Source organism: Cherax quadricarinatus, chromosome 20, assembly GCF_038502225.1.
Source record: "Cherax quadricarinatus isolate ZL_2023a chromosome 20, ASM3850222v1, whole genome shotgun sequence".
In the NCBI taxonomy this organism is placed as follows: domain Eukaryota; kingdom Metazoa; phylum Arthropoda; class Malacostraca; order Decapoda; family Parastacidae; genus Cherax; species Cherax quadricarinatus.
Window position 1 is genome coordinate 881,445 of NC_091311.1, and position 16,372 is coordinate 897,816.

The following is a 16,372-nucleotide window of genomic DNA, read 5'->3' on the forward strand; positions in this document are numbered from 1 at the left end:
TCTTTGTAAAACCAGTCAAAATCATCTCAATTTCTGTAATATGTCTTCCATTCTATAAAATGAGACCAAGAAAACTAGAATACAACAATAAATACCATACGAAAATACACTGCAAAGTCGCTGATTTATTAAAAAAAAATGGTCAAAGTTTTTTTTTTCTCATTATGCACTGTTTGCTGCAGGATTTTTTTTAGACTGTGCACACTGACCACATAGACCCATTCTTTCATATGAAGGCCTACCAGCTTTCTCCCACTAGATTTGAGGCCGCTAGAATTTATGAGTACTAGTACATCAAAAACCCCTACGCGTAAGACGTACTAGTACGACGAAAACCCTCAAAGGGTTATTATGCAATATTAGATGAATTGTGATAGATAAATGAGCTGTAGAGTTGATATTAGCCCTTTGACTGTCACAGGCCCCTTTCTGAAACTGTCATTCTATGTCGATAAATTTTTGGAAAAAAAAAATTATTTTTTCTTATGAAATTACAGAGAATCTTTTTTCCGATGGTAATGACACCAAAAGTACAAATTTTGGTCGAAAACTCACAGAATTATGTTCCCGTGAAGTTAGCGGTCTTGGCGACATATAAGCATCGGCAATTTCGCCGATTTTGAGCCCTGTTTTTGGCCAATTCCGTTGTTCCACTTGACCAAACTCATAGCTATTTCTTTAGAACTCCATTTTTTCTATCTGTTGAGTACAAGAAACCGCCCATTTACCAATCTGAACTACCCAATAAAGTGGTCAGAAATTGACAATTTGGCCAATTTCACACAAATTAAAAAAAGATGCCAATTTCAAAATAGGTCCAGAATAAACAATGTAGACATTTTTGGCACTAAAATAACATATCCTCTGTTCATTAGTCACGTCTCTAGGCCTCTCTTATATTACTATTGCTTTCCATTTTGATTTTTATTCATACAAAAAAAAAATACAAAATTTACTGTTATGCAGACTCCTGCATTATTGTAAAAATGGTATAAATAATATCAGTTCACTAGTGAAAGAATATTAGACTCCCCAGTTGACGTGTATTGGATGTGTGGTGTGATTTGCTTACTCCTGAACATTGGTAAAAATCAAACATTTCCGCTACTTTGAGCTCAATTTCAAGGTCGTTTTCATCTTGAAAGTAATCAAAATCATCTATATTTCTGTAATATGTTTTCCATTTTATCACCTGAGACCATGAAAACGAGAATACAACGATAAATACTATATGAAAATACACCTCAAAGTCGGCATTTTAATCCAAAAAAAAAACGGTCAGATTTTTTTTTCTCATTACGCACTGCGTGCTGCAGGATTCTTTTATGTGGAGCACACTGACCACACAGACCCATTCTTTCACATGTGGGCCTACCAGTTTTCTCCCGCTTGATTTGAAGCCGCTAGAATTTACACGTATAAATACATCAGAAACAGTGGTGCGTAAGACGTATATATATATGACCAAAACAAGCAAAAAGTTAGGGAAATACTGAAGTATCTTGTCATGCCTCCTGAGAGCCAGAACAGATTAATTGCATTTCAGTTAATTTAAATGAGGAAAATTGACTCAACAAACGAGCAAATCCAGATGCGAGCAAAGTCATGGAATGGATTAAACTCATAAGTAGAGGTTCCAATGTGTGTATGTATGTATATCTGTGTATATATATTCTTCTTTCAACACACCAGCCAAATCCCACAGAGGCGGGTTGGCCCAAAAGGAAAAACAAAAGTTTCTCCTTTCACATTCAGTAACATATACAGGAGAAGGGGTTACTAACCCCTTGCTCCCAGCATTTTAGTCGCCCCTTACGACACGCATGGCTTACGGAGGAAGAATTCTGTTCCACTTCCCCATGGAGATAAGAGGAAATAAACAAGAACAAGAACTAGAAAGAAAATAGCAGAAAACCCAGAGGGGTGTGTATATATATGCTTGTACATATATATTGTATATATATGCATGCATGAGTGAGTTCGATAGGAGTGAATGGAGACGAATGGTATTTGGGACCTGACGATCTGCTAGAGTGTGAGCAGGGTAATATTTAGTGAAGGGATTCAGGGAAACCGGTTATTTTTATATAGCCGGACTTGAGTCCCGGAAATGGGAAGTACAATGCCTGCACTCTAAAGGAGGGGTTTCGGGATATTAGCAGTTTGGAGGGATATGTTGTGTATCTTTATACGTATATGCTTCTAAACTGTTGTGTTCTGAGCACCTCTGCAAAAACAGTGATTGTGTGTGAGTGAGGTGAAAGTGTTGAATGATGATGAAAGTACATGTATTTTCTTTTTGGGGATTTTCTTTCTTTTTTATGGGTCACCCTGCCTCGGTGGGAGACGGCCGACTTGTTGACAACAACAAAAAAAAACATATATGTGTAGTGTGACTTAAGCGTAAGTAGAAATAGTAGGACGTACCTGAAATCTTGTATGTTTAAGAGACAGAAAAAAGACACCAGCAATCCTAGCATCATGTAAAACAATTACAGGATTCCGTTTTACACTCACTTGGCAGGACGGTAGTACCTCCCTGGGCAGTTGCTGTCTACCAACCTACTACCTATGATATATATATAAATATTTTTTTTTTTTCAACAAACCGGCCGTATCCCACCAAGGCAGGGTGGCCCAAAAAGAAAAACAAAAGTTTCTCTTTTTAAATTTAGTAATTTATACAGGAGAAGGGGTTACTAGCCCCTTGCTCCTGGCATTTTAGTCGCCTCTTACAACACGCATAGCTTACTGAGGAAGAATTCTGTCCCACTTCCCCATGGAGATAAGAGGAAATAAACAAGAACAAGGACTAGTAAGAAAATAGAAGAAAACCCAGAGGGGTGTGTGTATATATATATATGCTTGTACATGTATGTGTAGTGTGACCTAAGTATAAGTAGAAGTAGCAAGACGTACCTGAAACCTTGCATGTTTATGAGACATAAAATGGACACCAGCAATCCTACCAAAAGGAAAAACGAAATTTTCTCCTTTTACATTTAGTAATATATACACTCACTTGGCATGACGGTAGTACCTCCCTGGGCGGTTGCTGTCTACCAACCTACTACCTAGGATATATATACAGTGGAACCTCAAAAATCGAACTGCTCCCAACACAACCAATTATGTAAGTGTATTTTTGTAAGTGCTTTTATAAGTGCATTTTTGAGGGTCTCAAATGGACTAATCTAATTTACATTATTCCTGATGGAAATAAATTCATTCGGTAAAGGCACTCGAACAGCCTTCTGGACCGAAGAAAGTTCGATATTTGAGGTTCCACTGTGTGTGTGTGTGTGTGTGTGTGTGTGTGTGTGTGTGTGTGTGTGTGTGTGTGTGTGTGTGTGTGTGTGTGTGTGTGTGTGTGTGTGTGTGTGTGTGTGTATATATATATATATATATATATATATATATATATATATATATTTTTTTTTTTCAACAACAGTGGACCCCCGCTTAACGATCACCTCCCAATGCGACCAATTATGTAAGTGTATTTATGTAAGTGCATTTGTACGTGTATGTTTGGGGGTCTGAAATGGACTAATCTACTTCACAATATTCCTTATGGGAACAAATTCGGTCAGTACTGGCACCTGAACATACTTCTGAAATGAAAAAATATCGTTAACCGGGGATCCACTGTATATATATATATATATATATACATATTTTTTTTTTTTTTTTTCAACAAGTCGGCCGTCTCCCATATATATATATATATATATATATATATATATATATATATATATATATATATATATATATATATATATATATATATATAATATATCCTAGGTAGTAGGTTGGTAGACAGCAACCGCCCAGGGAGGTACTACAGTCCTGCCAAGTGAGTGTAACACGAAAGCCTGTAATTGTTTTACATGATGGTAGGATTGCTGGTGTCCTTTTTTCTGTCTCATGAACATGCAAAATTTCAGGTACGTCTTGCTACTTCTACTTACACTCAGGTCACACTACACATACATGTACAAGCGTATATATACATACCCCTCTGGGTTTTCTTCGATTTTCTTTCTAGTTCTTGTTCTTGTTTATTTCCTCTTATCTCCATAGGGAAGTGGAACAGAATTCTTCCTCCGTAAGCCATGCGTGTTGTAAGAGGCGACTAAAATGCCGGGAGCAAGGGGCTAGTAACCCCTTCTCCTGTATATATTACTAAATTTGAAAGGAGAAACTTTGGTTTTTTCTTTTGGGCCACCCTGCCTCGGTGGGATACGGCCGGTGTGTTGAAAGAAAGAAAGATATATATATATATATATATATACATATATTATATATATATTATGTATATATATATAATATATATATATAATATATATATATAATATATATATATAATATATATATATATATATGCAATAAGATCACAGTAAACAGGTGATTTCAGAATATGCAAAACAACCACTCTGAAAGAATAGAGAAATTCCAAGCGCTTTCGTGACTACTCACATTATCAAGGAACTTTGAAAGTAAAGCATCCAAGGAAGCTATATAAGGGGTCTGGCCGGCACCTCACTATCAGATCCCACAACGGTTTAAACACCTGACGCGCGCCGACCCAACTTGGATAGGTCCTTGGCACAACTCACCCCACAAACTATTCTACCCAAGAAATAAGAAATTCTAACGATTATTTGTCCAGTGTATTATTAAATTCTTCCCAAATTCTATTAATTATAAATGGATCTAATTTATATAAACCAAAGGAAATATTCATATTATTGTCAAAACTGCTTTTTATGAAACAAGATTCAATTATATTCCTGTCGACCATGGACTTGCTTGATACTACTTTCTCAACTTTTTGAAAATCAATTGGATGGTTAAAATCTCTTACATGAATAAATAGAGCATTGGAATCTTGTCCAGTTCTAATGCTATATTTATGTTGTTTTAATCTTAGTTCGAGATTTTTACCAGTTTGACCAGGGAATCCAGTCAGACCAATTATTAGCTCCATAGGGTCAGTTTCATATAAATTATCCAAATGGCTTGTTGATATTTTGAGCCCTATTGTTGGCAAAATTTCTAACTTTAATGTTAAAAACAACATAGACTTGGTTGATAAATTAAGCTCCTTGACTGACTTAAATGATTTTAACATGGTTAGTTTTGATGTTATTTCCTTGTTTACGAAAGTTCCTGTTGATGATTTATTAAGTTTCTTATCTGAAGAACTTGTTAACTATGATTTACCATTGCCTGTTCCTACTATCATTAAACTTATTAAACTTTGCATTGTTGATGCAAAATTTGTATTTAATGATAAGTTTTACACTCAGAAGTTTGGTATGGCAATGGGAAATCCTCTTTCACCTGTTCTTAGTAACCTATACATGGAATTTTTTGAAACAAGGTTGCTTAACACAATCCTCCCTAATAGAGCTAAATGGTTCAGATATGTTGATGATATTTTGTGTCTTATGCCCAAAAATGTAGATATACACCATTTTCTTGGAAAATTAAATAGCTTAGCCCATTCTATAAACTTTACTGTTGAGTTTGAAGAAAATAACTCATTGCCTTTTCTAGATGTTTTAATTATTAAGGGTAATAATGAATTCAAATTTAAAATTTACAGAAAACTTACAAATAACTGTTCCTATGTCCACTATTATTCCTCGCATCAAGATAGAGTCAAACTGTCTGTTTTCTCATCAATGTTTTTGAGAGCTTTACGAATTTGTAGTCCTGAGTTCATAGATGAGGAAATATCCAAAATTTATGAAATAGGTAATGATTTAAAATACCCAAGAAATGTAATTGATAAATCTTTTAAAGTTGCTAGGAACACTTTTTATAATCCAAAAAAGGGCAACCAGCCTTATTCAACTAAAAATATGTTGGTTCTCCCTTACCATGAAAACTTGGTTGATATGCCTTCTCTTCTTAAGACTTTTAATATTAAAGTTGTATTCAAAAATCTTGATACAGTAAAAAAACTTTTGATTAAGAATTCCCCCCAAAATGCTGATGGATGTGTCTATAAGATTCCTTGTAAAATTTGCGATAAAGTTTATTACGGTCAAACTGGTAAAAATCTCGAACTAAGATTAAAACAACATAAATATAGCATTAGAACTGGACAAGATTCCAATGCTCTATTTATTCATGTAAGAGATTTTAACCATCCAATTGATTTTCAAAAAGTTGAGAAAGTAGTATCAAGCAAGTCCATGGTCGACAGGAATATAATTGAATCTTGTTTCATAAAAAGCAGTTTTGACAATAATATGAATATTTCCTTTGGTTTATATAAATTAGATCCATTTATAATTAATAGAATTTGGGTAGAATTTAATAATACACTGGACAAATAAATAGCTTGGGGGTGAGTTTTGCAAAGGACCTATCCAAGTTGGCTCGCCGCGCGTCACGTGTTTAACCGTTGTGGGATCTGATAGTGAGGTGCTGGCCGACCCCTCATATAGCTTCCTTGGATGCTTCACTTTCATAGTTCCTTGATAATGTGAGTAGTCACGAAAGCGCTTGGAATTTCTCTATTCTTTCAGAGTGGTTGTTTTGCATATTTTGAAATCACCTGTTTACTGTGATCTTATTGCATGCATGCATATGCATATATATATATATATATATATATATATATATATATATATATATTTCTTTCTTTCTTTCAACACACCGGCCGTATCCCACCGAGGCGGGGTGGCCCAAAAGGAAAAACGAAAGTTTCTCCTTTTACATTTAGTAATATATACAGGAGAAGAGGTTACTAGCCCCTTGCTCCCGGCATTTTAGTCGCCTCTTACAACACGCATGGCTTACGGAGGAAGAATTCTGTTCCACTTCCCCATGGAGATAAGAGGAAATAAACAAGAATAAGAACTAGAAAGAAAATAGAAGAAAACCCAGAGGGGTGTGTATATATGTGCTTGTACATGTATGTGTAGTGTGACCTAAGTGTAAGTAGAAGTAGCAAGACGTACCTGAAATCTTGCATGTTCATGAGACAGAAAAAAGGACACCAGCAATCCTACCATCATGTAAAACAATTACAGGCTTTCGTTTTACACTCACTTGGCAGGACGGTAGTACCTCCCTGGGCGGTTGCTGTCTACCAACCTACTACCTATAATATATATATATATATATATATATATTTTTTTTTCAACAAGTCGGCCGTCTCCCACTGAGGCACACACACACACACACACGCCCAGGGAGGTACTACCATCATGCCAAGTGAGTGTAAAACGGAAGCCTGTAATTGTTTTACATGATGGTAGGATTGCCGGTGTCACTGATGTTGCCGCCACCCAGTCATTTTGGGTCAACTTCCCGCCGCTGTATCTCAGTAAGTACTCATCAGAAAATTTTTGTTTTGTTTTATTACCTTCACAAAAATATTATCTTTAATTCTGTAAGAAAAAATTTTTTTTTTTTTTTTCAAAATTTCTTGGACACTGGGGCACCCCTTCCGATTTTGGCCTTGGACCCTGAAAGGGTTAATATTATTTATAATGCCACATTAGATGAATTGTGATAGGTAAATAAGCCATAGAGATGATATTAGCGTCATATTGAAGCATAATAAACTTGCCTTCCTCTTGCCTCCTATGTGTCTACCATACACCAACAAGTCAAGTCAATAGAGGTAAGTGTGACATTAAATGTTCATTTATCCATTTTATTAGTGCTTTGTATTTAATTGTCACTGTTTTCTGTATGTATATTTATATTTAATCTTTCAAAAAATATTTTTTGTTAATACTTTTGGCTGTCTGAAATGGATTAATTGGATTTCCATTATTTCTTGTGGGGAAAATTAATTCGGTTAAAGGCTAAATCGGCTAAAAGCTAGCTCTCTGGAACAGATTAAAGGCGTTACCCGAGGGTCCACCCACCCACCCACCCTCACTCACACTCACACACACACACACACACACACACTCACACACACACACACACACTCACACACACACACACACACACTCACACACACACACACACACACACACACACACACACACACACACACACACACACACACACTCTCTCTCACACACACACACCCTCTCACACTCACTCACTCTCTCACATGTGTGTGTGTGTGTGTGTAATACATATACATGTATACATAAACTGTCACTGTAAAGAAACGAAAAGTTGACCTTGGAAAAGTAATAATTATACAAGTTATAATAAGCAGTATGAAAAATGCACTGGCACTTTAACAACCTTTCAGCTAGATGTCTATGAACTTCCTTGCATCAGACATTTATACTAGCAATACACAAGTGATCATTAACTTGAAGTCTACCAATATATTATTCCTGAATATAGCACAGTAATAATCAAGTTATGGTAGATTCCTACAAGAAGCACATTTGCATAGTAAATTTTCATTAGGCAGTAGTTTCAATAATCAAAAACTTATCAAAATGCCTAAAATTGCCTTAAAATGTGCAGGGGCTCTCTCTAAGGAGTACAGATTTTAAAGTGCTTGTGGTACAGTGAGCTTGGGCAGGCACTCTCCTGTTCCCTTCCACAACTGGTCATTTTCATGCTTTTATAAAGTTGTCGTATCTCTATATACCTTCATCACGTACACTAGGCAAGCACACCAGACACTTACTTGTGATTGAAGATAGAATAGAAAAAAATGACAATAGCTGGAAATTACATTAGTTTGTGGTATAGTGTAGTCTTGCAAGCTATGGTGTTTACAGCTACACCTTAGTGGGTTGCTAGTCCTAATTTCCCAATGCTAGGAATTTTGTTTAGCAAGTTTTTTACGTTTATCTAAATTTTTGTTAATGTTGCCTGTGCTCCTTGTCTGAGTCTACTGTAGTTTGAACTCAACAAATTACTAACACATTAGTTTAAACAACTGACTGAAGATATAAGTATTGCCTAAACCCTGCATGTAAAGCACATTAGTTTCAACAATATAAAATTGTATATGGGTGTTTTATTTGCCAATCCTTGCTGTATGCTGTACAGTATAATGCTGTACTTGGATCTTGGGATCATTTCTATAAAACAGAGAATTACAAAAAGACTTGCATTTTTCTATACATAATTTCTCTCCATTATTAGAATGGATATTTTTATTAACTCAAAAAAAAAAGGCTGAATTTGAACATGTACATTGATCATAATGGATTATTTTCATATCTCCCAACAGAAAATGCTTTAAATTTACTGCTTGTGCTAATACAACTAAAGGAATATAAAAAATTTGATAAGAAATTTCTTCATAATTTATTTAAATTTTAAGAGAAAGTTACTGAAATATCTCACATTTTAAAGCAATAAATCTCATTTTAATGAGTAATTCCTAGTGAAAAAAGTTCATTTACAAAATGCTGTAAATACCTTGCTAGAAACATGACAACTTCCTATTCAAAATAAAACAAATGTATTAAATTCTACCCCATCATTACATATTTTTAACTTGTACAATGTTTTAATTTCATAACAGCACAGTCAATTTGCTCGTCACAGACAATGAGATACGTGTCTAAAAACCGATCAAGCACTTTCTCCTAAATGCAAATAGATTAAGAGTGTCTATATATTGAGCTATATAACGTGGCTAATTCTGAGGTGGTGGATCTTGGGGGTTACTGTCTTGTGAATCTCCCGAGCTCCCACCAGCACCACGGTTCATTTGTTGACGAATTTGTTCAACCAATTCTGGGTGCTGGGACTGCATTTGTTCTGCTAGCTGCCGTCCACTGAATGTTGGGAAAAAATGAGTAAATTCTAAATTAGAAATTCTAATAAATAGGAAGACTTAATTTTTTTTTAAATAAAGCTTTCACCATATTACAAGTGTTAATACAGTAACGGATTAAGTATTAAATTTGCAGATCCGACTGCATGTGGTACAAGATAAAATGTGTAATCAAATATTCTTGAAGAATGGATGGAAGAGACTTAAGAACAAGGAATGATAAAGGCAGACAATTTAATGGTTAGAGAGCAGGACAAACATCCTCAGCCAGGAAAGATGATATGTGTCAGGTTAATGATGCTACCTGTCATGGCACTTGTATTTGCTCATTTAAAAAGTTATTATCTCTGTTCATCTCTCAAGGCAGGCAAGATCACAGCTAAGAAATAAGCAGAGCACACTAACAGCTATCACACATTGGTAAATTTTCTAAGCTTGAGGGAGACCCTCAAAACACTCTGATTGTACTTTATTTATTTATTTATTTTATGTCTTTGCAAGTAATACACTGAGATTTTGTATTTGTAAAGAAAGCCTCTATTATGCCTAGGCATTATGGGCCAACTTAATATTATTTGCTTACAGACTACTTAACATTAAGGATTATATCATAGTTATACAGTAGGATAGTAATTATTTCATAGTTGTACAGTAGATTATTAATTATAAGAGGTGCAGTAAACCCTTGACATGATGAACTAATAGGTGGCATTGTCAGTGTCTATTAACCCCTTTCAGCGGCTGTCATGTAGAACTATGTCATTGATGCTAGGGTCCCTTGTGTAGTTCTACATTATCAGCTCAGCTCACTCAGATAAACTGTGAGCTGTAAATTTTGGCCTAGATATGAGAGAATGTGTCTGTGGGGTGAGTGGACACAATATAAAAATATCCTGCCCCACACAGTGCATGATGAGCAAAGCAAAACTCTGACCATGTGTATGGTTTAAAATAGCGACTTTGAAGCATTTTCTCGGAGGATGGGTTTTATGGATTTATTACCCGCTTCTTAGTATCATTTGATAGACTGGAAGATATGCTACTGAAATAAAGATTATTTTTGTTGAGTTCAGGACCTGAAGTAGATTGAAACTGAGCCTAAAATACTAAAATAAAATTTTGCCGATATTCCTAAAGACAGATAAGGCCCTCCTTACACCTCTCATGACCAATCATTCCTGGTTATATTTTATTACTCGAGAAATAGAGTAAACCTTCTATTCTTGTGTGATTAAGAATTCGAAGTGGAAGGCAAGCAAAATATAGGAAAGGCTTAGGAATGTGATTAATGAAAAGATAAAATGTTGTTTTAGTGCCTGGAATGTCTATAATGTTTATTTTGGACCATTTTTTAATTGGCATTTTTTTAACTGTGTAAAACTGGCCAAATTACTGACTACTGTCCACTTTATAAGGTAGCTGAAACAATTGAATAGGTAGCAAATATACTAGTGAAACAGCCAAGAATCTGGTCAATTGGAGCAGTAGTATTAACTTAAAATAGGACTCTAAACTGTTGAAATCATTGATGTGTAAACTGCACTGAGACTGATAACTTTGAACCTCTGTAATTTTCACAAAAGTGACATTTGGCGAGTTCTTATTTTTTTTTTAGTGCCTTGTATCTCATGTGGTTTTTCTACCTTAAACTGTCAAAAAAATTCAGTATAAGATTAAAAAAAAGGAAAAGTTATGTGATAGAAACCAAAAAGGCTCAGATTTGTGATCAGTGCATCAAAGTTAATTTATAACAACCAATTTGGTTTCTACTTTCGTTTTTCCTTTTCGGCCACCCCACCTCAGTGGGATACGGCTGGTGCGTTGAAAGAAAGAATTTGGTTTCTGAACTGGATTATTAAAATGTTAAAATTTATTGGCTAGTGCAGTATTGGGAATTGAAGACCAGGATGATAAAAAAAAATATAAAGTGAAATGAAGAAACAACAAAATGTAATAAGGTTGTCTGTACAATTCAGTGACACTAAGCAGGAATTTTATGACAAACTGAAGAAACATTTTGGCAAATGAGTTGCAACTTACGCAGTAAGAAGAGCTTCCATGCCAGTGTTTGAAGCAGCTGCAGCAGGAGCACTAGGACCTCCAGTGGCAACACCACTGCCACCACCACCACCCAAGCCACCAACACTTCCCATGAAGCTACTCATCCTGAAATGAGAATGCCTCCAATATGTTCTTAAACATGTGATAAGCTAAAGATTTTGGTTGGTTTCTAGTGAATGCAGGTTACTGGCAAAGAATCAACAACCTATTTCTTCTCCTTCTTTCAACAAACCAGCCATATCCCACCGAAGCAAGGTGGCTGAAAAATAAAAATAAAAATTTCTCTTTTAACTTTAGTAATGTATACAGGAGAAGGGGTTACTAGCCCCTTGCTCTCGGCATTTTAGTCACCACTTACGACACTCGTGGCTTATGGAGGAAGAATTCTGTTTCACTTCCCCATGGAGAACAACCTATTTATTCTCATCTTACTAAAGCAGCTTCTTAGACTGTCCATCTATTGTATAGTCTTCAAGCTCATTTCCATGACCATACTGCACTACTTTCACTCATTTGTTAATAATAATAATAATAATAATAATAATCTTTAATTCTACAAGTACATGTACAAGGTATACAGGCTTATCTGATGTCAATGACATACTACTATATTGAAAGCCCCTTGTTATGCAGAGTATTTCGGGCAAATTAGGTCAATTTTGTCCCTAGGATGTGACCCACACCAATCAACTAATACCCAGGTACCCATTTTACTGATGGGTGAACACTGGACAACAGGTATCTTAAGGAAACATGTCTTAATGTTTTCCAGTTGTAAGAGGGATCAACCCCCCGGACCACAGTGAGTGAGCTGAGGGCACTAGCGATCAAGCTATGGGATATTGTTCTCCTAGCTTCTGCCACCTGCCAACCAGTCCTTCCCTGGCTTATATTCTCAACTTCACTTGCACAAATACACTTGAAAAATTATGAATAAAACATGTGACCATTAACAAATTCTGACAGATCACCATTCACATTAATTTTATCGATGCCAGATAATATTCAGTCAAAATTTAAAATTAGTTAAATTACAATCTACTAATCTTCAGTTTAAAAAGGAACATGAGCAAACACTAGGACATTTTTATCAGAAAATGTTTTGGGCTTGGGACCATGATCACTTCTAACACACAATGGTTGAAAATAACAGTATATACAGTGGTCCCTTGATAATCGTAAGGCTCGATAGTCGTAATTTTTGAAAATCGTAACGTTATTTTCGTCAAAACATTGGCTCGCTAATTGTAGTTTGACTCGCGAATAGTCATTCGTCTGGGAGGCATACTCACGGCACTGAGCCGTTCCCAGCCAGTGTGCCATTGTTTACCAGTGAGCGATGGTCCCCTCATTTGCTCACACGAAATATTTCCTAATATTCCATTCATTTTAGTGCTTGCAACTACTAAATAAACTACCATGGCTCCAAAGAAAGCTCCTAGTGCCAAGCCTTTGGTAAAGAAGGTGTGAAATACGATTGAATTTAAGAAAAACATCATTGCTGACAAAAATGAGATCACCAGTATTCGAAGATATTGAGAAGTTATTATTGGTGTGGATAAATGAATAACAATTAGCAGGAGATCATTTGTGAAAAGGCTAGGCAGTTGCACGATGATCTGGTAAAGAAATTGCCTGCAACGAGTACTGATATTTGTGAATTTAAGGCCAGCACAGGTTGGTTTGAGAGATTTAAGAACCGTAGTGGCATACACAGTGTGATAAGGCATGGTGAGGCTGCCAGTTCGGACCAAAAAGTGGCTGAAAAATATGTGCAGGAATTCAAGGAGTACATAGAGGCTGAAGGACTGAAACCTGAACAAGTGTTCAATTGTGACAAAACAGGCCTCTTTTGGAAGAAAATGCCAAAGAGGACCTACATTACTCAGGAGGAAAAGGGACTGCCAGGACACAAGCCTATGAAAGACAGGCTGACGCTCATGTTCTGTGCTAATGCTAGTGGGGATTTCGGAGTGAAGCTGTTACTAGTGTACCATTCTGAAAATCCCAGAGTGTTCAAGAAAAACAATGTTATGAAGAGTAAATTGTGTGTGTTTTGGAAATCTAATAGTAAGGCACGGGTCACAAGGGAAATTTTCGTTGAGTGGTTCAATGAAGTGTTTGGTCCCAGTGTGAAGAATTATCTCCTGGAAAAGAAATTGGATCTGAAGTGCCTCCTAGTAATGGACAATGCACCTGCTCATCCTCCAAACTTGGATGACCTAATTTTCGAGGAGTTTGGGTTCATCACAGTAAAGTTCTTGCCCCCCAAATACCACTCCTCTCCTCCAGCCCATGGACCAGCAGGTCATTTCAAACTTTAGAAAACTCTACACCAAAGCAATGTTTCAAAGGTGCTTTAATGTGACCTCAGACACTCACTTGACCCTAAGAGTTTTTGGAAAGAACACTTCAGTATCCTCCATTGCATAAGCCTTATAGGTAAGGCTTGGGAGGAAGTGACTACCAGGACTTTGAACTCTGCTTGGAGAAAATTGTGGCCAGATTGTGTCCACAAGAGGGATTTTGAAGGGTTTGGGGCTGACCCTGATGAGCCTATGTCTGTTGTGAAATCTATTGTGGCACTGGGGAGTTCCATGGGGTTGGATGTGAGTTTGGAGGATGTGGAAGAGTTGGTGGAAGACCACAACGAAGAGCTCACCACTGAGGAGCTGCAAGAGCTTCAGCAGGAACAGGAACAGTTCGCAGCTCAGAATCTTGCTGAAGAGAAGGAGGAAGAGAGATGGAAGAAGTTGCCTTCTTCAGAAATTAAGGAGATTTTTGAAATGCGGGGTAAGATGGAAAGATTTATGGAGAAACATCACTCTGACAAGGCTGTTGCAAGCCATGTTGGCAACATGTACAGTGACAAAGTCTTGGCCCATTTTAGGGAAGTGTTAAAGAGACGCCAGAAACAGAGCTCTCTGGACAGTTTTTTTGCGAGACAGGACTCCAGTGACTCTCAAGCTGGTCCTAGTGGCATTAAGAAACAGAGAAGAGAAGTAACCCCAGAAAAGCACTTGGTACCTGAGGTGTTGATGGAAGGGGATTCCCCTTCCAAACAGTAAATAATTCAATCTCTCTCCTCCTCCAGTCTTCCATACACTAAGAAGAATCACCAATAAAGGTAAGTGTTATTCTGTTAATGCTTCATTCATCATGTCCCATTGTATTGTTTATGTACTACATCTATATTCATGTAAAAATTTTTTTTTGTTTTAATACTTCTGGGTGTCAGGAACGGATTAATTGTATTTACATTATTTCTTATGGGGAAAATTTATTCGAAAATCGTAAATTTCGATAATAGTCACACTTCCAGGAACGGATTAATTACGAAAAATGAGGGACCACTGTATAGGGAATATTGTTTTTAAGTGGCTGGTGCTTTTATTCAACAAATATAAAAAAGAGGGGAAGGTACCTAGAGACTGGCAGAGAGCATGCATAGTACCTTAGTATAATGGCAAAGGGGACAAAAGAGAGTTTAAGAATTATAGGAGAATAAGCCTGTTGAGTCCATGCGTGTCGTAAGAGGCAACTAAAATGCCGGGAGCAAGGGGCTAGTAAATTCTTCTCCTGTATATATTACTAAATTTAAAAGGAGAAACTTTCATTTTTCCTTTCGGGCCACCCCACCTCAGTGGGATACGGCTGGTGCGTTGAAAGAAGAAGAAGCCTGTTGAGTATACCAGATAAGGTGTATAGTAGTTATTATTGAAAGAATTAAGAGGTGAGTAGGAATGCAGATGAGCAAGGAGGCTTCAGAAATAGTAGACCATTTCCAAAGAAAACAGCCCAGTTTCTTTACTTTCAGGTACAGAGAGAACTTGCTGCTTCTGCTGCATGTACCCACTTTCTTCAGTTATTTACAGAAATGGTGGAGAAATGTGTGAGAAAAGACATATTTACAACAAAGGTTTCAGCCATGAGACTAAGAAATGATGGCATCCATCCAGGATTTCTGGGGATAAATCATTATATAGGGTCAAATTACATATGCTTCTAATAGAGCAGTTTGAACACCCCCTGAAAAATGTATACCACACCATTAATAAAAAAATGCCTAAAGATCACTATGATTAATATGAGCTAGAAGAAAAAAAATTACAATTGCATTTCTAGGTAAACTTAGTCCATATTCTGGAAATACCAACAATTTAGTACTTACATATTTTGCATATTAGGGTCTGACATCAGCTGTGTAGCCATATTCATGAGAGCAGGATTATTAAGCATGCTGGTAAGGTCTGGGCCTCCAGGACCTCCCAGCCCAGCAAGACTACCCAGTCCAAATGGCAAGCCACCACCAGGTCCTGTTGAAAACACATTTTAAGGAGTAATGAAAAAAAGTTTAAAGTAGATTTTGAATTACATGTCTATACATTACATGGTACAGTATAGTACAATATTAACTAAGCCTGTACATACACATAAATGACTAAATTTTATTTTGCATTTCTTCATTCTGAATGCAAAGAGAAAATTTAGTTATTCCAAGGATCGTAATTAAAATTTACAGTAAAACTTTTACTAAAATTTGAACTGACTGAAGATGTTATGGTTACATAATACTGTATT

General features: G+C 36.3%; 1 protein-coding gene across 2 annotated transcripts; it reads right to left on the minus strand.

Moving 5' to 3' along the window:
* Positions 1-9,240: 9,240 nt before the first annotated feature.
* Positions 9,241-16,126, minus strand: LOC128699837 (small glutamine-rich tetratricopeptide repeat-containing protein alpha). 2 transcript variants are annotated; one of them, XM_053792616.2, is made up of 3 exons: positions 15,963-16,126; positions 11,771-11,911; positions 9,241-9,731 (listed from the first exon to the last, which is right to left on the minus strand). In XM_053792616.2, the coding sequence occupies exons 1-3, from the start codon at positions 16,028-16,030 to the stop codon at positions 9,590-9,592; spliced, it is 351 nt and encodes a 116-aa protein (XP_053648591.1). In that variant the 5' UTR covers positions 16,031-16,126; the 3' UTR covers positions 9,241-9,589. The 2 variants fall into 2 exon arrangements, with proteins under 2 accessions (XP_053648591.1, XP_053648601.1); XM_053792626.2 differs by having other exon boundaries at positions 11,771-11,896; positions 15,963-16,125.
* Between the last annotated feature and the right edge of the window lie 246 nt (positions 16,127-16,372).

What these genes read in the sequence shown, in the direction of transcription:
- LOC128699837 (XM_053792616.2), bottom strand. Translation starts at nt 16,030, where the DNA reads ATGCTTAATAATCCTGCTCTCATGAATATGGCTACACAGCTGATGTCA. An exon ending in GACCCTAATATGCAAAATAT is followed by an intron (nt 11,912 to 15,962) that starts GTAAGTACTAAA and finishes AACATATTGGAG; the next exon opens with GCATTCTCATTTCAGGATGA. An exon ending in ATGGAAGCTCTTCTTACTGC is followed by an intron (nt 9,732 to 11,770) that starts GTAAGTTGCAAC and finishes CCCAACATTCAG; the next exon opens with TGGACGGCAGCTAGCAGAAC.